Source organism: Acomys russatus, chromosome 29 (assembly GCF_903995435.1).
Source record: "Acomys russatus chromosome 29, mAcoRus1.1, whole genome shotgun sequence".
Classification (NCBI taxonomy): Eukaryota; Metazoa; Chordata; class Mammalia; order Rodentia; family Muridae; genus Acomys; species Acomys russatus.
The window spans coordinates 34229553-34254305 of NC_067165.1; the positions used below are offsets into that span (position 1 = coordinate 34229553).

Consider the following 24753-nt stretch of genomic DNA (forward strand, 5'->3'; position numbering starts at 1 on the left):
GGATGCCATTCTGATAAATAGAGGGTGATGGAGAGCTTCAGGGAGGGGAGAGTTGGGGGGCCTGAGCAACCCATTTCCCCAACAACCCAGAGTGCTTGAGGAAGGTGCCTTGTCCTCCTTGCTGGGACTCTTGGCATCTTCCTCTGCCCCAGGGGTGGTGGCTTAAAAACAGTGCCCCCAGGCACAGCATGCCTGGGGAGGTGACAGAAGCCTCTTGATTGAGAGCAGCCAACACTGGGGGGAAAATGCCACTCTGAAAAGGACAGGGACATGGCTTTCTGCTGAGATGCCAAGGAGACTGGAGCATCTTCTCTGGGGTAGACCAGCTGTTTTGCCTGGTCTGAGAAGGCTCTCTGCATCCAGTGGCATCACGGACCTTACATGCTGGAAGGTGGAGGCCCCTTTTCAGAGGGCCAGCATGTCCAAGGCTGGTTCCCAGCTGCCAGCAAGACGGTGTGCAGAACTCCAGGGGTGTGGACTTCAAAGTGCCCTCAGACCCCTCGAGCCTGATTTGTGCCTCCTGTCATTTCAAGACCTTCTCTTCTCCTACAAGTTGAGGAGACTGACAGGTTCTGTGGGCTCCCCAGGCCCTGATGCAGTGGACAGGCCTTTATCACACTGTAGCCTAGGAGTTTTGCACCTCCTGCTTCTGGACCTAGGGATAGCCTATGGCTGACATGTTCTGCCTTTCCATGTGCTCCCTCCACGCCCCCCTCCCCCGCTAGAATCTCTTCCTGGTCTCCTGATGCAGGGTATGTGGGGACAGTCCCAAAGTCCCCTGGATTCCTAAGTAAAGCTGAGATGTTACCTGCTTTCTCCCCTAGGGACACCCTGGGAGCTCATCTCAGTGTCCAGTGAAAGAGGCTGCAGTCCTGATGCCCAAGCAAGACAACTCCTAGCTCTGTGGCAGAGGACACCTGTGAGCTCTATCTGCATTTGTGCACCTAGGACTCAGAGGTCAAGTACTCCAGGGCCTTGTCTTTGGCACCATTTTCCTCTGATGACTAGGTGCTCGGTTCAGGTTGAACCTCAATCTCTGTGCTGAAACACGACCAAGGCCATGATGCTGGAAGATGGATGTGAGCTCGAGATCACTGCAAGATGGCTAGGAATCCCTCGGGAGACAGAGGAAGACCCAAGGGGCCACTCTGAGTCGTTAACCATGGGTGAATGATACATTGGTTGTCAGTCTCCAGAGGGCTGCCTGTAGGAAGGGGAAAGGTTCCTTCCCTGGCCTCCTGCAACCCCAGGGGCATGAGGGGATTGAGATGGGGGAGGCTCAGGGTTAGGCTGGGCCATTGGCTAGGGTGAGTCACCCCAAGGGCCCTAATAAGCCTGGCCTGTTTCCACAGGGAGAAGTCCCAGCACGGCAGAGTGTTCCCCCAGCTTCATGCGGCGCTGTGTGGACAGGCTCACGTTTTTGGCCAGGTAATCAACAGCAGCTGGAAAGAGAAAGAAGCTTCTAGAACTTGAGGTTCTTTTCATATTCTCTTCCATTTAACCACCACCCTTCTGTCCATCAGTCCATCCAACCACCATTCCATCCATTCTTCTACCCATCCACCCTCTGTCTGCCCATCCATCATCTGTCTGCCCATCCATCCTCTGTCTGCCCACCCATCCTCTGTCTACCTACCCATCCTCTGTCTACCCACCCATCCTCTGTCTGCCCACCCATCTTGTCTACCCACCTATCTTGTCTACCCACCAATCTTCTGTTTACCTATCCATCGTCTGTCTACCCATCCACCGTCTGTCCATCCACTCCTCTATTTGCCCATCCATCTTACCAATCTATCCACTCATTATTCTACTCACACATTCTTCTGCTCATTTACATACTTATTCATCTATCCATCCCTTCTTCCAACCATCCATCCATCCATCCATCCATCTACTCTCTGTCTGTCTGATTACCTATCAACCTTAATGATCTACCCACTCATATTCTATTCATCATCCACATATTCTTCCATCTATACATCTGTCAGTCTATTCATCTTCCACCCATGCTGTTCATCCATCCATTGTTCTATTTGTTCACCCTCCTGTCCGTCTGTCCATCTTCTCATCCTTCTGACTGTCTAGCCATCTTCCCTTTCTTCTGCTGGTTAGTTTTGTCAACTTGACTCAGCCTAGAATTTCCTGAGAAGTGAGCATCAGCTGAAGAACTGTCTAGATCAGGTTAGCTTGTGCGAGTGTCTGTGGGGGAACTGGCTTGACTGCTAATTAATTATTAATCGGCCCAGCCCATTGTGGGTGAGACCATTCCCTAGGCAGGGAACCCAATGCTGTATGAGAATAAAGAAAGCCAGCCAAAGGCTAGTAAGTGGTTGGCATGGGTGCATTTGTTTCTCTCTGCTCTCTGTGGCCTGCTTTAAGTTCCTGCATTGACTTCCCTGTTATCAGGAACTATAACATATTATTGTAAGTAAAATGAGCCCCTTTCCTTCCCTAAATTGCTTTTGTGTCAGGGTATTTGTCACAGCAACAAATAAAACTAAGCCACCCTACATTCGTCTTCTATCCCTCTTTTCTTCATCTGTCTCTTTATGACTCTCCTTCCCAGCCACTCACCAAATAGTTACTCACTGCTTATTATTTATCCAGGCACCTTGCTAGCTCTGCAGGGAAGTACAATCACACATCTCAGTTTTCAGTGGAGAATTAATCTCCCTCCCCTCAAGCCCTCTTCAGACCCTGGCTAGTGAAGACCCCAAGTGAGTCCAGGTAACTCTGAAGATGAAGGTTCTCTGCCTTTGCTGGACCCTATGTGCACACATCCCTGAGGCACAGGAGGGTGCTTGCTTAAGGACCAAAGTGACTTTTGCAAGTGAGATAAGAGGATATCAGGAGCAAGAGTGAGAGCTGAGACTCAGCTCGTCAGATCCAGAGAAGACAGGTTAGCACTGGTGGGGATGGGTGTGAATGTGAGTGGTGTGTGTGTGTATGGTGGGGGAGTGCTTTGAGATCTGCGGAAACATGGTAATGCTAAACATAGCATGAAATGTTTATACAGAGAAAAACCTACCCATGCCCATTTGTGACATATATACATATATATATATATATACATATATATATATATATATATATACACACATACATACATACATACATACACAAGCAAGCAAGCAAGCACGCGCGCGCACACACACACACACACACACACACACACACGTGTGTGTGTGGGGGTGAGCCACATGCCCTGTGTAAGCAGATACACAAGTGGGAACACTCATGCATGCACAGATCCCATGAACATAAGGCTCACCTGAGGGAGACACAGGTGTCTGCCAAGTGCAGCTAGGTACAGCTGCTGGCTTACCAACATGTGGCTCTGTCTCGACTGAAGCGCTAGCAGAACTCTGTCCTGACCAAGGCACTGGACAGACATGTGGCCAAGGCACTCTGGGGCTGCAAGATGAGACCTTCTAGGTAGGGCCCTGTGACTACAGTCAGTGTACCCCCACAGGACTCCCATGATGCTGAGGGCTTAGGGAAAGAGAAAAAGCTGGGCACGAAGAATCCCAAGGTTCCCTTTGCCACGTGCCTTCCACAGCTCCCTGTAGACAGTCTCTGGGCTCTCCCAGGCTTCGCACCTTCTGCTTAAAGCAGGGTTGGGGGGAGGTGGAGCCAGGAGGCGACGGATTCGGCCTGATGGCTAGGCCAGGGAGGCCAGAGGGACAATCTCAGTGGCTGAGCTACATCATCTGGGGGTTAAAAAGACCTGGATTTAAATTCCATGCTTGACAATCTTGAGTGTGATCTGAGGCACACCACCTCAGCCTCAGTTTCCCTGTTTGTATCATGGGATGTAGAACACCTGGACCAAAGAACTGCAGGGAAAACTAATAGAATTCACACATATAGTCTCTGAAGGTAGTGTGTGACACTTGTGAGCTCAGGCCCAGCATATGAGTGACCTTTAATAGTGGCATGGAGGAGAGGATAGCCAAGAAAGTAGCCACATTGCTAGTCATGTGGTTTTTGATATTCCCTTTTAGGTCTTTTTCTCCAGCTGCAAAATGTGGTGGGGACATTTTTAAACATGCTGTCACAGAGAGAGCTCAGGAGAGCCCATCCCCCACACTCCTAAAGTATGTGCAAATCTCCTGGGGTGTCTTTGAATCTCGTGTGTGCCTCAGTCAGCCAGGCTCAAGATGGGTAGGTGTTGGAAAATCCTGTGCTGCTGGGTCCCTGGGCTTGGGAGTCTGTGATATCACTCACTCAGTCTCAGGCTTCCAGTTGGTAGAGCAGTCACAGCTGTGGCCAGCCTTGCCTGGTGTGAAGGAGGGAGTGTGGAATTCTCAGCTCTAGCTTTGAGAAGAGCCTGAATCGCTGGCCACACTGTCATTTCTTCTTGGGTGCCAGGATGCATGGACCGATAAGCTACCCTGTGACAGGCACAGAATAGAAGCAGAAGCCACAGATAGCTGGCCCTGTGCTGTCCTGCTCCCAGCCCTGTACTTGGGGTAGTTTTAGGTCTCATGCTAGTTCTTCAAGTCAGGTAGTGTGACTGTCCCTTATCTCTGTGACAGAAGAAAATCAGCTGGTTCCTCCTATGCTTTCAAACCCAGGCAGCCTGGTGACAGCTCCTTAGCCTCAGGCCTCACCAGCAGCCCCTGGGAGCATCCCTGACAATGGCCCCTGGTGTGCACATAGCCCTCAAGACTGACACTTTTCCATCCCCACCACCACCACCAACGCCTATGCCCACATTGTCCCATTTCCACTCCACGCAATGTCATAGGCTTACCAAGAGCATACATCACCTCAGGTGACCTTTCTTTTGTCACAGGAGGCTGTGACCTACCTAGCCTCAGTCTACACCATGCTGGGCCTGACACCTAGCACTATCGTTATTCCTGCAGTGGGCTGTGAGGTCTATCACTGAGAAATGGTGTTGGCAAAGGAGGAGTTCAGACTTGGTTGGCACTTACTGAGTACCAGGGAAAACATGAGCTCTGTACCTTGGGCAGGACAGTTCCCCCTCTGTAAATATGAAAGCCAAGGCACAACACAGTTGCCAGTCCTGAGTTACACTTCAAATGGAGCTTACGTCGACACCCATGGAGCTGGATCTCTTGACAAAATTGTGCATACGTGAAAACTGGATCCCTTAGAGTCATGTAAAAAAAAAAAAAGCCAGATGACGGCGTCTGTTCCCTGGTACTGGGGAGAAAGAGGCTGGCTCCCTGGGCTCAATGGACAGCCTGCCTGGTGGCCTGTTTGAAAAGTTCCAGGCCAGTGTGAAATGCTGTGGAAAGTGTCTGAAGATGCCTAAGCCACACCTCTGACCTTTGACCTCCACATGCACAACTGCACACACATGAACACATACACACATCAAGTAAAATAAAAAATTGCTTTCTTTGGCTCCTCTACCTACTCTGTGCCTCTTCCCTGATTACCCTCCCTCAGTACACAGTAAGAGCTTTCCCAGCCCCTGAGGTGGGCGAAGCACCCAGAAGCCAAACTTTCTTGCTGACCCCAGCAACTTCCAGAGCACCCATGGGGCCAACTGTAGGGCATGCTTGCCTCTTCCTAGGGTAGAGCCAAGGAGCTGGCAGGAAAACAGGGAGGTGACATCCCTCATTAGGGACTCTGTCAGCAGCCCTCGCTGTCCCTCTGTCCCTTCGTGTCTCCCTTCTCCTGCCTCACACCCCGCCTGGGCCCTGAACGTCTCCAATTACGTTAATCAGGAGTTGGCAGGAGATGGGCCAGCAAATGCCAACCAGTAAACAGGTCTCAGCCATCAGTGCCTCGTCAGCGCGCGGCCCCAGAGGAGGACCCTTCTAGACACAAATTCTTATTAGAGTTGTCAGATCTATTAAAATTCTTTTCACACTCCTGCGTTCTATCAGCCCCATCATTAGGATGGCCCTGGCCTCTGGGAACACCGGGGCCATATTAATCTACCATGTGCCCCATCCCAGGCCCCCTGCCCCCACCCACTCCAGGGACAGCAAGAGATGGGCAGATGGATGGACATGGCCAGAGCCAGAAAAGAAGGTATGAAGGTGTCCCCGGGAAGGTAAGAGGCCCTAGGAGATGGGGGAGGATTCTGTTGCATAGGGGTTGGGTCATATGCATGTTCCAAACACAACTGAAAGTGCCACTTGAAGGCCAGGTTGTAGGCGTGCCTACCTTGCCCATCAATGCCTCTCTAGTAAGTTCTCTAGATGCCATTTCTGTAGGGTGCAGTGGGAATACACACACACACACACACACACACACACACACACACACAGAGCTCTGTTGTAGATGGAGGATCAACTTCACAGCAGGTGCTCAACTAACAATTATTTCTCCTCCATTCCTGTACATGTGCCTGGCTAGTCATGCCTTGACGATGTGCATACGCTCAGTGGCACGCACATACATGTGTCTGCCTATGGGAGAGTGTGCACCAATCAGTGGCAAGTGTCTAGGGCAAGACCGGTTCACCCGTGGTTGGAAGTTAGTAAGGTGAATCACAATCCCCCTGCTGTGGGACCTGGGGAACACTATTCTGCTTCTCTGAGCCTAACGAGCCAAGGACTGGGAACTGTGAAAGATCTGCAATGGTGGGCACATTTCACACGGTGCCGTGGGGGCTAAACTCAAGCATGGGGACAGGAAACAGCAGGTGACAGGTGGATTGGTACCAACCGGAGGAAGGGCAGGATGTGTGACTTTCCAAGCTTATTCGGTAACCTGGCCTCATGTGCACTCAGGGATGTTGGCAGGTGGTTAATGGGGAGCACGGCATGTCCTCAGGTTGCCCCAGAATGTCAAGAGAAAAGAAGATGGTGCAACAGGAGACCTCTGAGAAGATGCCTTTCATCCCCAGCCCCACCCTGCAGGTGGGAGTCTGAGTAGAGCCAAAAAAGATGGTTCAAGAGGAACCCTGCAGTATCAGAGGAACAGGGAAAGGAAGGGAGGGGGCGAGGAAGGAGAGGGAGGGCAACTGCCTCTCCTTTCTGGCCTCCTGGGCCCCTTCTCTTTTGATCCCCCTCCCCCACCACCCCCATGCTGACTTTGGGGTTAATTTTATTTCCGAATTGGGCAGGCGCCCTGGAGCAGGGCAGGGGCTCCAGGCTCCGGGTGTGACTAACGCCTGCCTGGGGCCCGGCCTCACTGTCGCTGCCGCTCTCAAATGTTTTATCAAGAGCATGTGTGTCCTGTGTTGGGCTGGGAACATGCGCTAGAGGTCAGAGGGTCAACCAGGGACCCACGGGAAAGGCTCCCATGCACATGGGTGCATCCTCCTCACAGGTGCTGGTTGTGTAGAGCTCTTTCCCATATGCATACACATTTACACGCATAGTCCTGTGCACCCGTAGTCACACACACGATTGCATATGCCTAGCAGCATATGAACACACCCAGGTACACACATCACGCCTATGCAAGCACCTAAGCCTAAGCATGCCTAACCATAGACACCTTCAAGCACATGCACATGCCAAAATTTCATGTGCACATAACCACATGTATCTGCACGCATTGTACACACTCAAAAGACACACATGCCAATGTACGCACACACATATAGAGACACATCAGCCCATAAGAACCTACCTATTAAAATGTAGATGCGTGTTACCATCACATACTGTCACATGTATGCGTGTCTAGGAGTGCTCATACATGCAAAGCCATAGACACATACCGGTGCGTACACAAAATGGTCATTTGTACGTATATGTGTATAGTGATAAGTAAACACGCACACCTATGTTCAGCACACATTTACATACACACAGGCATACGCACAGACACATACACACTTATCTGCGAAGACGAGGACACCTTGCAGCTGCTGGATTATTCAAGCCACGTCTCTTGCACACAGTGTGTGCATAGACGCTTGAACCACAATATACCCGTGATGCGTACATGCATGCAAGCAAGCGCCATGTGCACATGGGAGGTAGAGGCCCACACAGCTGGCCCTCATTTAACCGTGGAGGCCAAGGCCATGCGGTTGGAGTGGGCTGGGGGCCTCAGGAAGCAGAGGTCAGTGTGGCAGGGCCAGGCGGCAGCTGGAGGAGAGGGAGCCCTCCGGCTGAGGCCTCACTCTCTCCACACGCCCTCCTGATTAGTTTGACACCAGCAGGTGAGGCCTTTGCTGGGAGGTGGCGGGAGGGCAGCTGCGTGACCTTTGGCTCCCCTTCCCGTCTGTGCCTGCCCTGCTGCTGGCCCCATCAGGCATCACCAGCCAGAGGTTGTAACCAGGCCCATTTTGCCCAGCTGTTGGTCTGAGGATCTGCTGCCCCTATATCAAGGCAAGCCACCAAGGGCACAAAGGCTGGGGTGGGTATGTGAGACCTGGGGGACCTGAGGGAGGGACAGAGCTCTATACACAGCCCCCCTCTCTATTCCCATGCATAGGGGGAAGAGGGGAGCAGATACCCCACTCTACTGTCATGTCACTAGCCACATGCAGCCAGCTATCTCACACTTGACCTGCACCTAGTACAATGGTGATGAGCTTTCAGATATTTACTTAGTTTTATGTAATTCAAGCGTTAAAAACTGATCTTTAATTTAGTTGCTTCATATTTGGAAAGACTTGGGTGTCTTCTATGGCACCTTCGTGAACTTTAAATGCTGATGAAGGAGAGAAAATTCAGGTCCCATCAGGGCTACAGAGTGAGCTTAGGCCAGGATGGACATCTGTAGAGGGTGGGGGATTTACCTCAGTGGGAGTACTCTTCCCTAGCTTGGCCAAGATTCTAGGTTCGATCCCCAGAACCACCAACGGACAGCAACAAAAGACACTGAGTTTGAAAGACAGGGCCGAACAAAAGCACACACGCTGTTTCCTGGGCGAACGTGTGTGGATTGTGTGAAGCAGTGATCTGGGTATACTGGGTTAAATAAAATACATTAATAAAAGTAATCCTGACCCTTTCTCCTCACATTTCAAAGTGTGGCTTTTAGGGAACACAGGGGCATCTGTGGCTTCTGGGGTGGAAGCAGGGTGTGTGTGTGTGTGTGTGTGTGTGTGTGTGTGTGTGTGTGTGTGTGTGCGTGCGCGTGTGTGTGTGTGCGTGTGTGCGTGTGTGTGTATGGGGGGGTAGTCCTCGCTAAGAGATGAGCCGCTGCATCTGACGACCAGCTCAGAACCTCTTGGGTCACCTCTGCTTCCCTTATGGACCTCTGTTTTCCTACCATGAAAGGAACGTCTGGGCCCACGTGATCACTCAAAGGGTAAACGCATAACCCTGAGTTTGATTCCCAGAACCCATGTAAGGTAAAGGTGGAGAGAACCAAATCCCAGAAGTTGTCCTCTGATCTCCACTCATGTGCAAGCCCATGCTCCACTACATACACCACACGCACACACACATGCACACGCACACACAAGCGTGCACGCACGCACGCACGCACGCACGCACACACTTTTGAATTTTAGAAGAGGACTGGAGAGATGGCTCAGTGGTTAAAAGCAACGGCAGCTCTTGCCGAGGACTCAGGTTCAGTTCTCAGCACCCATAGAACGGCTCATAACCAGCTGAAACTCCAGTTCCAGGGGATCTGATGCCCTCCTCTGACCTCTGCAGACACTGCATGCACATGGTGCAGACATACCGGCAGGGTAAACATCCATACCCGTAAAATAATAACACAATTTAAAAATCTTTGTAAAGAAAGAGACACCCTCCACCCTGGCCACCGCTTTGCCCAGGAATATGCCAGGCCCTTGGAGATGGGCAGAGAAGGAGACACTCACTTTGGCCATACTGGCTGTACTGGTAGCCAGCCACAGGATCCACACTGTAGCCGGTGGTGCTGTAGGTGGGTGGGCAGTAAGACTGGGAGGTGGGCAAGCTGTCTCCTGGCTTGATGGAGTCTGCCCGCTGGCTGCAGCTGGCTGAGATGGAGGAAGCGGAGTCCAGGCCTCCGTGCAGCGGGGAGATGGAGAAGTCGGCCTGGGGCTGTGGAGGCACGGCACTCGGGCTGCTGAGGATGCTCATCACCTGGAGGAGAGACAGGCAGTGCCAGAGGCCGGACCCCAGGGCACCAGCATGCCGAGACCACTGGGACTGCAGGCCCAGGGCGGACCTCAGCAATGTCACAGCCTTGTGCAGGAAATGGCTGCTGGCCTCTAGTGTTTCACCTGGCCAAGTGCGAGCCCAAAGGGCTGTTCCCCACCAAGAGCTCCAGGGTCAGGGCAGGCCCTTTGTCCCTTATCTGTCCCTTATGACCTTGTTTGAGGGGTTCCCCTATGCTTTCTGCTGAACGAATGAATGCAGGCATGGGTAAATTCACTAATTGGATAAGGGGCGCTATGGGCCTACTGGCTGAATGAGTGAACAAATGGTTGGATGGGCCCATGCATGAGTGAATGAGCGTGCTTACTAGACAAAAGGTGCCCTAAACCAATCAGCTGAATGAATAAACCAATGGATAAATGCATGAATGAAAGACCTAACCACACAAGGGACATGCTGGACCTATCAGCTGGCTGGATGAATGCACACATACATGACTGATAAACTTAGTAACTAGATAAAGGGACCCTAGACCCATCGGCTGAATGAATGAATGAGTACACTAACCAGGGAAGAGGCACCCTGAACGGATCATCAGGATGAATAAATGAATGAATGAACGAATGAATGAATGAATGAGTGAATGGGCCAATGGAAGAATCCATGAATAAATGAGCTAACTTCATAAAGGTCATCCTGAACCTATCAGCTGAAGGAATGAAATAAACGGGCATATACATATATGAATTAACAAATGCACTAATTACAGAAGGTTCTGGATCTGTCAGTTGGGTGAATGAGTGAGTGAGTGAGTAAACTAGATAAGGGTCTCTCTGGGCTATCAGTTGGATGCTTTACTGACTGACTGACTGACTGAGTGATTGCACACATGCATGAGAGATAAATTTACTACTAGATAAAAGATACCATGGAACTATCAGCTTAAGAGATGACTAAAGAAATGAGTGTGTAAGCCGGGCGTGGTGGCGCACGCCTTTAATCCCAGCACTCGGGAGGCAGAGGCAGGCGAATCGCTGTGAGTTCAAGGCCAGCCTGGTCTACAAAGTGAGTCCAGGATGGCCAAGGCTACACAGAGAGACCCTGTCTCGAAAAACCAAAAAAAAAAAAAAAAAAAAAAAAAAAAAAAAAAAAAAAAAAAAAAAAAAAAAAAAAAAGAAATGAGTGTGTGCATGAATGAAACGCACTAACTACATAAAGGTCATCATGGGGCTATCAGCTAAAGAGATGACTAAATGAACGAATGAGTGCATGCCTGCATAAACAAACGTGCTCACTAGATAACGGGCACCCCAAGTCTGTCAACTAAAGGGATAAATTCATGAATGAACTAACGCATTCCCAAGTGTTCTATAACTAGAGAGCTTTCCGCCACTACCTAGCTGACTGTGCCTCCCCCAGTCCGACTGGGATGTCCCACTTTCACACACACATAGAGGCAAGGCTGGACTTCCTGGTTTCACGACCCCACCCCCACCCCCCCACGAATTTGTTGTGCTAAGACTGTGCACCATTCTTGACCTCTCCGGACTTTGAACTCCTGCTTCTACTATTACGCCAAAATACAAAGCCCATGTTTTTAATATTTACCTATTTTTGTGTATGCGTGTGTGGACACATGGCATGCATGTGGTGGTCAGGAGGCAATCCACGCAGTTCTCTCCCTCCACCACGTGGGTACTGGGGATCGAACTCAGGTCCTCAGGCTAGGCGGCAAGAGCCTTTCCCCACTGAGCCACCTTGCCAGCCCAAGGCCCACGGTTTTAACAGGGCCCTGAGAACCTTCCATGACTCTGTCAGCCCCTGCCGTCTCTGGCCTTCACCCATGACCCTGCTTGGCCTGGCCCAGCAGTAGGGCCCCCCAGACTGATCTTTAGGAACTCAGCCTGAAGAATGGTTGTTGGGCCACTGGGGTGATCACTTAGTCACCTGATAAGTACTGGTGACAAGTCTAGCCCCATGCCCTAGGCTGATGGCCATGGAACTTCAGAGCAGAGTCCTGTGGGAGAATGGAAAGAAATGGCATGGGTAACAAACAAAGGCCTTCGAAGCACAGAGCATTGAAGCGTTTCATAGCTTTTGGCTGTGGGGACCATGGAGTGCATCCAGACTGCCAGAGGTCCAAAGAAGCTTTGGAGAAGTTGGGGCCTGCCATAGCGCTCAGGACAGTAGGGACAGACGGTGCAGGCAGATGACCCCTGTAGAGTGAGACAGCAAAGTGACCCAGAGGGGTCAGATGTGAAGATTAAGCAGAACCTTGCAGCCCTGCCTTGCAGGACCCAGGCTCCTGAGGAATACCACCTAATAGGGAAGAGGCTCTGGGCAGGTGAGCAGAGCTGAACTCGTTTGCCCAGCTCTGGGCAGAACATATGGCTACTCCTGCTGACCCTATGACTCTGCTGTGACCTCTTTCCCTGTCTCCAGGGATAAGACTAGCTGCCAGCGCAGGACAAGGTGAAGCCAGACTCTTTTTATGACATCTGTCTCTCCAGTGGCTTGTCTTCATGAGCTCTGAGGCAGAAGAACAGGTCAAGGGCAGACACACAAGCACTTCAAGCCCTGGGCAGAGCAGAGCTCTCATAGTTGACAGCTGTGTGACTGAGGGGGTGTGGACAGCCCGGAAATCCCATGGCCTCTGAAGTCCCAGGCACAGGGACTGTGAGGGTGGCTGACTCAGAGGGTAGGTGGGAGGGTGTGGGGAGCTCTGCCTGAGACATGCTCTGCCTTGAGCCTGGCCAAGAGCTGGGTAAACCTGCTCTCACAAGCCTCCTCAGTTGGCCCTCCCTTCAAGCATCTTCTTAGCTCTTTACCTACATGATGTCACCAATCTAGAGCATTATGGGGACGTGTGGGGCAGAGCTAAGATAAGAACAGTGAGACCACAGAGCTATGCCTCCACCAGACCTCGCAGCTAGCTGGTCAGGGAGCCAGCAGGCTAGGGCCTGGTTTGTGGCCCAGATCATCAACCACAGATTCTCAAGGATCAAATTGACCCATCCAAACCCTTTGGAGGAGTCTTACACCAGGGTCAAGCAGTTGTCTGCTTCTTGGGGAGCCAGTGGAAGAGGAGTAGAATACCTCCTTTGGTGCCTAGACTTTGTGGAGTGAGCACATGGCCATAACCAGAGCCAAGGGCAAGACATGATGGATCATCCACAGGCTCTGATGGTGGGATATTTTAGGCTGGGTAGAACCCAGTGGACCCCTCCAAGATGGCAAAGACATTGTATATCTTTGGGGAGGTGTGAAGGGGAGGTATGAGGCTGGGTGGGGTGCCCCTGGAACACTGCTGTCTGCCTAGCTCACAGACTTGGCCTGCTTCTGGCATCTCTGTCAGGTCAGGAACAATAGCAGGGTGCTGGGCTTTGGGGATGTGAACACAGCCAAGCACTGAACTGGGTTTGTGGCTTTCTGGTCTTCAAGATGGAGATACCCAAGCCTGGGGTGCAGGACAGGGACTCCAGGGTGAACCCTGAAACTGATGTGGATCTGGGGAGAATCCACTCTGTCCCCAACTGTGCTTGATTCCCGATCAAGATCCCCTTTTTCCACCTAAAGGATGACGTTGTCGCTCATCCCGTTTGCCACAGAGAGAGCCTGCATTAGGGTGGTGAGAGGTTCCTGGAAGTGGATGGGGCCCAGCTTGGTTCTCTCGTATTGCCATTTACCAAGATGGCCAGCTCAGAAAAGATGGTGGGAGGGGACAAAGAGGAAGGGTAGGTAGGGAGAAGAGGTGGCACTCCAGAGGCCCCATAGGCACACATTCTCTATGACAGATGCCCACACAGGATGGCAGCCAGATCTGACTGCATCACTCAAGACCTATCAAGGGCGCCAGCAAGGGCTTCTCGTGGTCCAAGCTTTCTCTGCTGATCCAGTTCTTCGGCTCCCTTTGTGACCTTGGCAATAGTGTATTCCTGGAAGCAGACAATGTTCATGTGCTCGCTTACTACCCAGCAAATGGTGTTGTAGAATGCTGCTATGGGCACAAAGTATGTGCTCTCATTTGCTCTGCTTTGTGTCTGCTACCTACAGTGAGCACAGAAGGGTCTGCTGAATTCATACTCTAATAGGACTTACTGGGTACCTGTTACGCACCTGACCCTAGAACATACTGAAGAATAGACCTAACTTCCTCTCAGAGCTGTCAGTCTAGTGAAGAAAGCTGGCAACAAATAAACAGATAAAAAGTATAGTTTCTACTGGTGGAGACCACTATGGGGGCACAGGGTCACAGGGAAGGGGAGTAGAGTCAGGGTAGGGGTAGGTTCAGGGAAGACCTGCTCAAAGTGTCCATCAAATCCAAAAGGACCAGTGATGGCAAGATGTGCTCAGCAGAGGGCTTTCTGTAAGTGTAAAGGCCTTGGGGTGGGAACAGACCTAGCAGGCTTAAGAAACAGCCAGAAGATCAACACTGAGGGAGGCGGGGCCAATGGCTCTTGTACAGGACTTAAATTTGGTTCCCAGCACCCACATCAGGCCCCTCACAATCTCCCGTAACTATAGTGCCAGGACAGTCAATGCCCTCTTCTGGTCTCCTCGGGCACCGGCATGCATTTGTTGTACATAGCCTCATGCAGGAATTTATACACACAGAAAAGTGGAAAGTAATGAACTCTTCTTTTAAAATGTTTTAAAGCTGGATGGTAGTGGGGCACGCCTTTAATCCCAGCACTCGGGAGGCAGAGGGAGTTGGATCTCTGAGTTTGAGGCCAGCCTGATCTACAGAGTGAGCTCTAAGACAGAGAAACCCCGACTCAAAAAACAAAACCAAACAAACAAACAAAACCAATTAAGCTGAGCATGATTCTGAGTGCTCTCAATCTCAGCACTTGGGAAGCAGAGGTGTGTGGATCTCTGCGAGTTCAAGGCCAGCCTGGCCTACAGAGTGAGTTCCAGGCAAGCCAGGGCTACACAGTAAAGAGACCTGGGAGCTGTGAGGCCTCCTGCACCCCTTTGTTAGAAGGGGCTCATGTTGTGCCTGGTGTCTCCAAAGGCCTTGGACCCTGCCAGCTAACAGACAGCTCGGGCCAGGGAGCTTTTTCCCATAATGGGATTTGCACAATGGGATTTGGCCTGGAACATCAAATCAAATCCACATCTGGGATAGGTGTGAATGGTGCCCTGAGTCCCTGGAGGCCTGTGGATCAAGCAGTTTCCATTTCATCTGCAGGAAACAGACAGGGCATAATCTAAGAGAGCCAGGCAGCCACCATGGAAGAGAGACCTCAGCCAGGGCTGTGTATCAGGAGATCCTCAAGCAAATGGGGTTTCTACCCCTAATCTGTTAAGTGGGGAAACTGAGGTACATAGGAGTGAAAGGCCCATTGGATTTAACACAGTTGGTCAGCAGCCACTCCAGGGTCTATGCCTGGGTCTCGGTCCTCTTGGGTGATGCTCCCCGTGGGTGGTACTCCCCGTGGGTGGTGCTCCCCAGGGTCTTCCCACCACTGATGGTACAGAGCCCTGCGGACCTCTGCAGGAAGTCCCTGTGTGCCACAGAAGCAGGAAGCATCTTGCCCACAGTGGGGCCCAGCGGAGGTCTGGGCCTGCACACTTTTGAACTTGAGGAAGTCCTAGTCTGATGCGGTAATGTACACCCCCTCAGGAATGCCGAGGCCTCTCCCGGGTGGGGTTTGCTTTTTCCTGGTGACCTTGCTTTCACTAATGTATTACTTCTTGGTAAGGTACCGTTACTAACTCAAAATCAATACTGACCTCCACATCTGTAAGGTTTTATCTGAAGGCAAATCTCGGGGCTGTCCGTCAGCCTGACTGACAGCCTTACCTTCCTCTCTCTTCCTCCCTTCCCCTTCACCAGCGGGCCCCCCCCCCCACCTTCCAGCACTCCACCCCCACCTCTTACCCCAAATCAGTCCCAGCCTGAACCTGACTAAATCAATAAGGGGCCAGCCTCACCCACCCCCTTCTGCCCCTGGGGAGAGGCCTGCTGCTTTCAGGGGTACGTGTCCCCCCCCTTCCACAGCCTCTGCTCTGCAGCCCCTCCTCCGTGGACGCCCTGACGGTACTCCCCTACTTTAAAAGGGGATGGTAGAATGTAATTAATTCCCTCCGTTCCTGAGCTGGCCTGAGGGCCTGGGACCAAAGCGCCTGAGCTTGGAGCTCTGCACCCTCTGATAACCCAGCGTGGCTTGGGAAGCAGAACTGAAAATTAGAGGTGCCATAGCTAAACCAGGGCTGTGTGGTGGGCTCAGGGTGGTGAAGCGAGGGATGAGAGGGGCCCAGGATTGAGAAGGTAATGGGGGAGGGGCGTATTACCATTAGGTCAAAGAAGCCTGTGGCCAGCTTCAGGTTAGAGACGAACTGTTCCTTCTCAGAGGCCTTGAGAGATTCAACACCTTCCCCCCAAGGGCCCTGGACCAGCTGGAGGCAGAAAACTGGGGGTCCTCTTGAAGCCTGGCTCTTTTTTTTGTCTTTTAAGATAGTGTCTGACTCTAGCTTGGTCTGTCCTCAAACTCACAACTATCCTACCAGATGTATAGTCCAAGGCTGCCCAGGAACTCTATGCACACTGGGATTACAAGCAGGCATTCACCCAGCCTGGCTTTTGGAATAGTTGCTTTAGGTACTTAAGACCAAGTCATGAGTCATGACTCTATTATGCCCCCAGCCTGCCCCTCACACCTGCCCTTCCCCCCAATGCTGCAAGTTCTTGAACCTACCAGGCTTTGGTCTTCTCACTGCTGTGGCGGGAGTAACGCTGAAGCTGTCTAGAGGGCTAAGGTGAGGAGGAAGATGCCGAGGATGTGCCTAGAATCCATCAGTCAGTCTTCCCTCCCTGATGTCTTCTGCTAAAGCCTGAGTTAAAGGGAGGAGCGAGGAGGGACCCGGGACCCCTTCTCCCCCCCTTCTGACCCCCACCCCCCCAAATGAAAATAAACCTAAAAGAGCAGGCACAGGGAACCTTCTCCAGCTTCCTGGGCGTGTATGTCCTTTTCAGTTCTGTCCAAGCTTCTGGAAGAAGCCTGGCTCTGCTCTGGAATGGGCCCGTCCCATCTAGAATTTGGTTGCATCCTCTAAAAGGGAGCAAGCCACAGCCCCTTGGGCATGATGGTGTTCATCATGAGAGAGGAGGTTACCTGGGAGGACTTGGGGCAAGTCTATGAGGTCTCCTAGTCTTGGGCTGCTTGAAAATTCACACTCTGGTATAGTCACATGTAGCCACACAGGACAACCCTCTCTGGTGCCCAGAGACAGACCTTAAGACCTCCTTTGCAGCTGGGTGTAGTGGCACACGCCTTTAATTCCAGCACTCAGGAGGCAGAGGCAGGCAGATCGCTGTGAGTTCAAGGTCAGCCTGCTCTACAAAGTGAGTCTAGGATAACCAAGGCTATATAGAGAAACCCTGTCTTGAAAAACAAACAAACAAACAAACAAAAACAAAAAAACAAAACAAAAGACCTCCTTTGCTATCAAGGACACCCTTTACCTCTGCATGCACATTTTGGTAAGGGACTTGCTGCCACCCCCACCCCCTACTCCCATCCTCAAACTGAGTTTTGTCATAAAGGACTCTGATGTGGCCCCAGTCCCCACCCCTGCAGACTCGGTTGTACAAGCTGTCATGGCGGCCCGGCTGCTAAGTTTGCCTGCTCGCTGCCTTTCAGCGGCAGTGGCGGTACAAAGGCTACTGGCTGCCCGAGTTCGCTGGGAATCCTCCAGGGCTGTAATCGCCCCGTCCGCTGTGGAGAGAAAGCGGCAAAAAGAACCGACCATGCTCTGGCAGGAGGACCCAGAACCCGAGGACGAAAACGTATACGCGAAGAACCCAGACTTTCATGGTTATGACAGTGACCCAGTGGTGGACGTCTGGAATATGCGAGCTGTCTTTTTCTTTGGTTTTTCCATCGTCCTGGTCTTTGGTACCACCTTTGTGGCTTATTTGCCTGATTACAGGATGGGAGAGTGGGCCCGCCGGGAAGCTGAGAAACTTGTGAAATACCGAGAAGCCAACGGCCTCCCCATCATGGAATCCAATTGTTTTGATCCCAGCAAGATCCAGTTACCAGAAGATGACTGATGAATTACTGAGCAGCTCTCTTAAAGAAGCACTACTTTGCCCACCCTCTGCCTGTCCTTCTGGTTTCTCAGAACATTGTATTAAAGGAATTGAAAGTAAAAAAAAAAAAAAAAAAAAAAAAAAAAAAAAAAAAAAGGACTCTGATGTGGCACAGAAAGTCCAGTTCCTCCAGCCTCCGGTCCAGCTCCATCCCTCTTGGCTTCCCACCTCCCCAACACATGACCATGACATCTGAAAGTGGCCAGCCAGAGCACAGATATATGGGCGGCAGCCTGTTCTACCGCAAGGGATGGAATACAGGGTTTATTGGAGCTGTGCAAAAAATGTCTATCTGTCCAAAACGGGACTATCCTCAGACTGGCTTAGCTGGGGTAGCCCTGGGTCCAGGTGCACTCCCTCAGGGTAGACTGAGCAGGGAATAGGAACAGAATTGATGTCCAGCTCCATTCTTTCTGCTTGGCTGTCTACTGGTGTCAACTGTTTGGGTATTGGGGATATTCTTAATATCTCCAGGTGACTTTAATGGATACCAACTGCCTACAAGTCATCATTTCAGTTGCTATATAGGTAGCCTCCCCCCAAACCGTCACAGACTCTTGGGCAAAGACAGGGGGTTCACATAACACCACACACACACACACACACACACACACACACACACACACACACACACACACAGTTTCTTTACCTCTGCACTGTCAAGCTCCCCTGTACAGACCTTTGAATCTATATCACCTTCTTCCAATACCAACACACACACACACACACACACACACACACACAGAGAGAGAAAGAGAGAGAGAGAGAGAGAGAGAGAGAGAGAGAGAGAGAGAGAGAGAGAGAAACTAGCTCACCCCTCCCCGCTGGCCCCCAGCCTTTCCCCAGCTAGGATTAGTGCAAGCAAGAAATCCCCCACCCAGGCAGCCAGCTACCACCGCTCCCCTCTCCACTGCCTGCCTCTCAATTCTCCGCTAAGAGGATCTACGCTACACCCCCCTCTTGCCCCCCTGTGGACAGCAGTAATGGGCTTCGGGGTGCTGACTCGGAACTTCCAAACAAGATTTCTCCCAGGTCTCCTCTGCCCCGCCCTTCAGCAGCCATTGCTGTGGATGGGCTGCACCCCATCCCCCACATCACATGGCAACCCCCATGCCTGCATCCCTCTAGCATCCCTCCAGTAAGGTTCTTCATTTACTGAAGCACAGCAGCCGCGCCCCCCCCCCCCCCGGCAGTTCCCCGAGCCTGTCCCTGTCAAGCCAGGTACCTACTTTATCCAGCAGTTACCCTACTCTACAGATGAGGAAACTGAGGCTCAGGCCCTTGCCTGTAATCACCTACGGAGCAGGGAGACAGACCTTGAGCCCTGACTCTCAGCACTATGCTCTGGTCTGTCTCTGTGCTGAGATATGCTTTACCAGACAGCTCAGGAACTCAGTATATGTGTGTATTCCATGTGTATGCATCACACGTGTGCATGGGAGTACTGAGTCCATGTATGCATACATGGCTGCTAGACATGTATATGCATGATTATTGTATTGTATACGTCTACCCATGGGTTATCATATAGAGAATTTTGTCTGCACACAGACATGGATGTGAAAGAGCATGTACATGTGTATATACTGGGTGTGTGTTTATGACTGTGTGCATGCATGAACACTGAGAGTGCATGTATGTGAACAAAAGACTATCATATTTAAGATTGTGTGTGCACAGGGGAGTGTTATACATTCCTAGGACTACCTTTTTGTGTCTGTATATATTTGTGTACATAACACTTTGTGTGTTCATGGATATATTGATGTACTCATACAGTGAGTTTGGTGTGTGTGTGTGTGTGTGTGTGTGTGTGTGTGTGTGTGTGTTGGGTAGGGTAAAGGCTGCAGACAAGTTCCCTTGGAGTGAAGAAGAACGAGAAAGGGACCTCTGGGAAGTAGCATCAGGAGAAATTGGGTGACATTTTTGGAAGGCCCTCCTAGGGAAAGCGCAGCAGGGAGAGGCTGTGGCCTCATTGGCTGGAGTCTCAGCTCACAGAGGCAGCCCTCGGCTTTCCTACAGTCCCACATCTTCCCTCTCTGAGGCTGATGCTGACCCTGTGTGCTGCCGTTAGCACGACCAACTCACCACACAGTCACGGATCCCCATGCACACAAACACCTCCTCGACACTTACACACTACATTCTATCGTGGCCACACACAACAGCCCTGGATGGGCAGGAGTTGAGTGGGACAGACTGGGTGCCCAGCACACAGTAGGTGTCCAACAAACATTCTCTGAATGAGCAAGTTCAAGAAAGGACCAAGGACTAGATCCTTTCCTCTCCAGCCCAGGCCAGGCATGTGCCACGCTTGCGTAAGTGAAAACCAAAAGGAGCAGTCCAGTGGCATGCTTATGCCCCTCCCCATCCTGAAGATTCTCAAAAGACCCCCTCCCCAGCCGGAGGAGGCAGAACAGGAGGTGCGGACACAATGACCTCTTTCTGGAAGTCAAGAACATATACACATCCGATATGTCTTCGACCAAGTGCTACCCTCCAGATAACCGGACGGATCTGGAAACATGGCAGAATTTTTTTTTTTTTAATCCATCCTTCCCTGGGCAGATCCCTAGGCTGGCCAAGGTTGGAGGTGTCCATGTTGGGTGGGGGCGGGCAGAGTGGGGGGGGGGGGGGGGGGGGAGGATGAGATTGAAGAGCATCTCTGATAGCTTGGATAAACACAGCCAGGAGATTAGAGTGACTGCTCGGAGCAGCGGCAGAGGGGTTGGGGAAGGAAGGGACCGGCTGATCACTGGGAAAGATATGACTATTTAAAGATAATGATTGCATAAATTTAATTAGTAGAGTTTCACGCGGCAAATGGCCGTTTTGTAATTAATGTAGCCGGCCTTACTAAGCATGAAAGATGCCATCTCTCTCCCCTCCCTCTCCTGCTCCCCCTCCTCCGCTGCCCTAATGAAAGACAGAGAGCAAGTGACAGAAACAGTTTGTCAGCGGCTCCAGGTGTCAGGGGCCTAATTGGCCAAGCTGAGGGGGAGGAGGAGGTAGAGGGGAGAAGGGGGAGGGGGAGGGGGAGGGAGGAGGGGGAGCTCAGTTCCCCTTGTTGTGTTTGTGGGGGTCCCTTTCATAATTGTCAGAGAAAAGAACGTAGATTGGCGGTGGCAGGGACTGAGTGGTGGCAGTGAGGGCTCATTAAGTATCTGGGCAGACAAGCTGGCACGCATCACAGAGTGTTAGGGACCCACCGCCATGATGGCTCAGGTCCTCTGCTCGCCCAGAGACCCAGTTCCCTATAGCAGACTAAAAGGACCTATGGGTCTCAGTTTTTTCCTTCCATTTGGCCCCAGAAACTGACAGGCTCACATTGCTATATACCTACTGTGTACAAGAAGCCACTCCTTCCCACCCACTGCGTGTAGAAAGCCAACTCTTTCTTGCCAACCAGAAAGACACCTGCTCAGAGATGCACACTTCAAATTGTCTGCAATGGAGCTGTCCTTTCCATCCACTGGATCCAAATGAGCAGTCTGCTGGGATGCTACATACAGCCTTCTGTGGACAGCCCTGGTCAGCTCGAGGATGAGCTAGCATCCATCCGTAGCCTTGACCCAGCGATGTGTGGGCCTAATGAAATGGCTGTTTAGGGGTTGGAGGGGCTGCTCCACAGTTAAGAGCACTTGCTGCACTTAAAGAGGGGACTCTAATTCAGTTCCCAGCACCTAAGTCAGGTGGCTCCAAAACAGGGGATCTGGTGCCCTCTTCTGTCTTCCAAGGGTACCTCGCACACCTACATGCATTCATTAATCTTTTTAAAAAGAAAGCAAGCAAACAGAAATAAAACCAAAAAATAAAAAATAAAAACCAAAGGTTTAGCCGGCCGTAGTGGCGCACGCCTTTAATCCCAGCAGAGGCAGGTAGATCGCTGTGAGTTCGAGGCCAGCCTGGTCTACAAAGCAAGTCCAAGACAGCCAAGGCTAACACAGAGAGACTCTGTCTCAAAAAACAAAAACAAAAAACAAAAACAAACACACACACACACACAAAAAACCCAAAAGAACAAAAAACAAAAAACCCCAAAAAAACCAAAGGTTTCATTTTAAAGACAAGGAACCAGAGGCTCCAGAGAGCAAAGATTTTACCCAGATCAACACGCTCAGTCACTGGGGGAGCTGGGCCTAGAACCCAGAAGGCAGAAACTAAAAGCCAATTCCTTTCCTAGCATCTACTGGAGGGAGTCACTGTGGGGCCAGCCCAGCTCCTGTTCCTACTCCACAGTGACTGGGATACCTAACTGGCGACAGAGGAATCTCTCCTAGTGACATGGGTAGATCCAGCTGTCCCCAGGGCCACTTAGTATTCTTTTTTTCTTCTCTCTGTGTGCATACATGCATGCTGATGCACATGGCTGTGGAGACATGCTAAATGACAATCTTACACGTTCCTCATCTGTGAATATCTTCCATGTTTTTTGAGTCAGAGTCTCTCACTGGCCTCCTGCCTCTACCTCCTGACACTAAGATTACAAGTGTTCACCACCATACCAGGCTTTGTAATGGGCTCGGAGGATGAACCTCAGGCCAGCAACTCCACACCCCCCCCAGTAGACCTTACAACTTGCCTATCACCCCACCTCCCACCCATTCTTTTTGGCTGGCCAAATGGTAAGACAGAGAGTGAGTGGCCACATCCATCTTGGGCTGTATCTGTGAGGCCGAGGCCATGTGTATCCCGGCTCTCTGACAATGGCCCTCAAAGTCTTTACTGTCCTCTATATGCTGCCTTCTGACATCCTTGAGCCCTTGGCCCATGCCCACCAGTTTTGTCTGTGCAAGGCAGGGTTGGGAGGCCCTGAGCCAGGTTGGCTGATGGAACGGTGGTAGGGTGGGGAGCACACACCCTCTCTCAGACCAAATTCAATTTCAAACCTTAATGGGCTTGCAGAAAAGCTCAGTGAACTCTCTGACGCAGCTCCTTGCCGGCTGGGTGGTTCTGGGCCGGGCCACCGAGCGTGCGTGCAGTGCCTAAGCTGGGAGAGCCCTGGGCCCCATCAAGAGTGGCGGGGGCACTGAGGGAGTGAAAAATGTCAGAGCAAATTGCTCTTGACAGCGTTAATATCTGCACCTCATAGCAATAATTACATGTAAATAAATAGCAAAATCACACTCAGCTGGAGGCAGCTTGGAGGACTGAGTGGCTAAGGACCAGCTGAGGGCCTGTGGCACTCTGCTCCTACACCATTTCTTCTCTCTCAGCATCTCTGCTCACCATGCCCCTCAGCCAGCCCAGAGTAGAAATCTGAACACCCCAGCCACTTACACTAAGAAGGGCCAAGGAAAGGGAACCATTGGGGTCCCCCCCACCCCACTTTTTAAACAAGCCTTCATGGTTTAGTTGAGCCAAGCATCCTTTCAGCTTCTTCCTTCATGGATCATATTTCATCTCCTGGCTCCTGCAGGGACTCACACTGACCTCTTCCCAGCACACTTTTCTGGCTGCCTCCTGACTTGACCTCTAAAGAACCTGTGACTGGCCCAGAGTCTTCTCCTGATTCCCTGTTTATTTTTGTGATGTGTCTTGGTCAGACATCTTTACTTCCTCTCTCAGTCTCAACATCCAGTAGGGGCATCACAAGCCACTAGCCATAAAGTCACAAGCTAAGCTAACCATAGTGGGGCGTCCCTGGAGACCAAGGGTCAACTTGACGTGATGCTGTGTCTCATGGCTCCAACAGCAAAGAAAGGCTCACATTCATCTTAAAGGTAACGCTTGTTGCCTCATCGAGAAGCACACTCAACTATAACCTGCGGGGAATGGAGCATGCGCCATGGTCCCAGAAAACCATTCCTCAGAGATCATCAATGCTAAGGAAGCCCCAGGAACATTCTAGAGTCTCAGAGTAGATATAACCTCTTGCTTCTAGTGTTCCAGGCCTGCAAATGTGTTGCTGTTGGACTAGGGAAGTCTGCAAAAGCTGAGCCTGCATCCTTAGCCAAGTCACAAAGGCATTCTTGGAAGGGCTGGGAAACCAGAGAAAGTGGAGGCTGCAGGGAAGGAAAGGAGGGGATCAGCCATGGGAGTATGGTGGCACAAGCAGGTGCTCCCACGTTCAGCATGGTGAGCCCAGGTGGATCGTGTGCCTGGAAAGAATCCAGAGTCCCCCTCCCTGCCCACTGAGTCCAAGCCCCTCCCCACGGCTCCCTAGTTGCTTTGCAGCAAGTTCTAAGCTGCAGCTCCAAGCTCTGAGACAAGGCACGCAGATGGCCCTTCCAGCGCCTCAGAAGCCTTGTGCGGGGCAGAGAACGCAGGCTCCATTCTTCCAGAAACAAACATCGTCTGTGGTGCAGCCCCCACGCCCCGCCCCACACCTCCTTGTTTAGTGCAGAGACTAATCCACTTATCAAGGCTAAGGCGCCTGTGAATCCCTGTTTGATAAAGGCAGCTACAAAATTAGCAAAAAAAAAAAAAAAAAAAAAAAAAAAAAAAAAACCCGTGCCCACGGCATGGAGGACTCCATAGCAAACAAACAAGAGGCTGGGGACTCGCTGAGATGTTGTCTGTTCCCATCCTGGGGCAGGAGAGATGCAGCTTGTGATAAGGGGGCTCACTGGCTGGGGAAAGGGAAGCTCAGCTTGTATGGCTATGCAGGAAGGGGAGGACTAATAACTCTCACCGCCCCCCCCCCACTCCATGATCTTGGAGTTGGCT

At 51.4% G+C, this 24753-nt stretch overlaps 2 protein-coding genes across 2 annotated transcripts in view; one reads left to right on the plus strand and one right to left on the minus strand.

Moving 5' to 3' along the window:
* Nucleotides 1–1072: 1072 nt before the first annotated feature.
* Nucleotides 1073–24753, minus strand: part of Pax7 (paired box 7) — a 94723-nt gene continuing 71042 nt past the window's right edge. Inside the window, exons 8-9 of the mRNA XM_051170923.1 lie at nucleotides 9725–9971; nucleotides 1073–1442 (exon numbers count right to left, since the gene is read on the minus strand). Of these exons, the coding sequence (XP_051026880.1) occupies nucleotides 1327–1442; nucleotides 9725–9971 (363 nt within the window). The 3' untranslated portion in view covers nucleotides 1073–1326. The remainder of the gene's footprint in view (nucleotides 1443–9724; nucleotides 9972–24753) is intronic.
* LOC127211141 (NADH dehydrogenase [ubiquinone] 1 beta subcomplex subunit 11, mitochondrial-like) lies at nucleotides 17584–18153 on the plus strand. Its single transcript, XM_051170917.1, has one exon. It carries the CDS (start codon nucleotides 17590–17592, stop codon nucleotides 18043–18045), a length of 456 nt encoding a protein of 151 aa, XP_051026874.1. The 5' UTR covers nucleotides 17584–17589; the 3' UTR covers nucleotides 18046–18153.

Bases quoted from the DNA above. Each gene is read 5' to 3' on its own strand.
- LOC127211141 (XM_051170917.1), top strand. From the start codon at position 17,590: ATGGCGGCCCGGCTGCTAAGTTTGCCTGCTCGCTGCCTTTCAGCGGCA.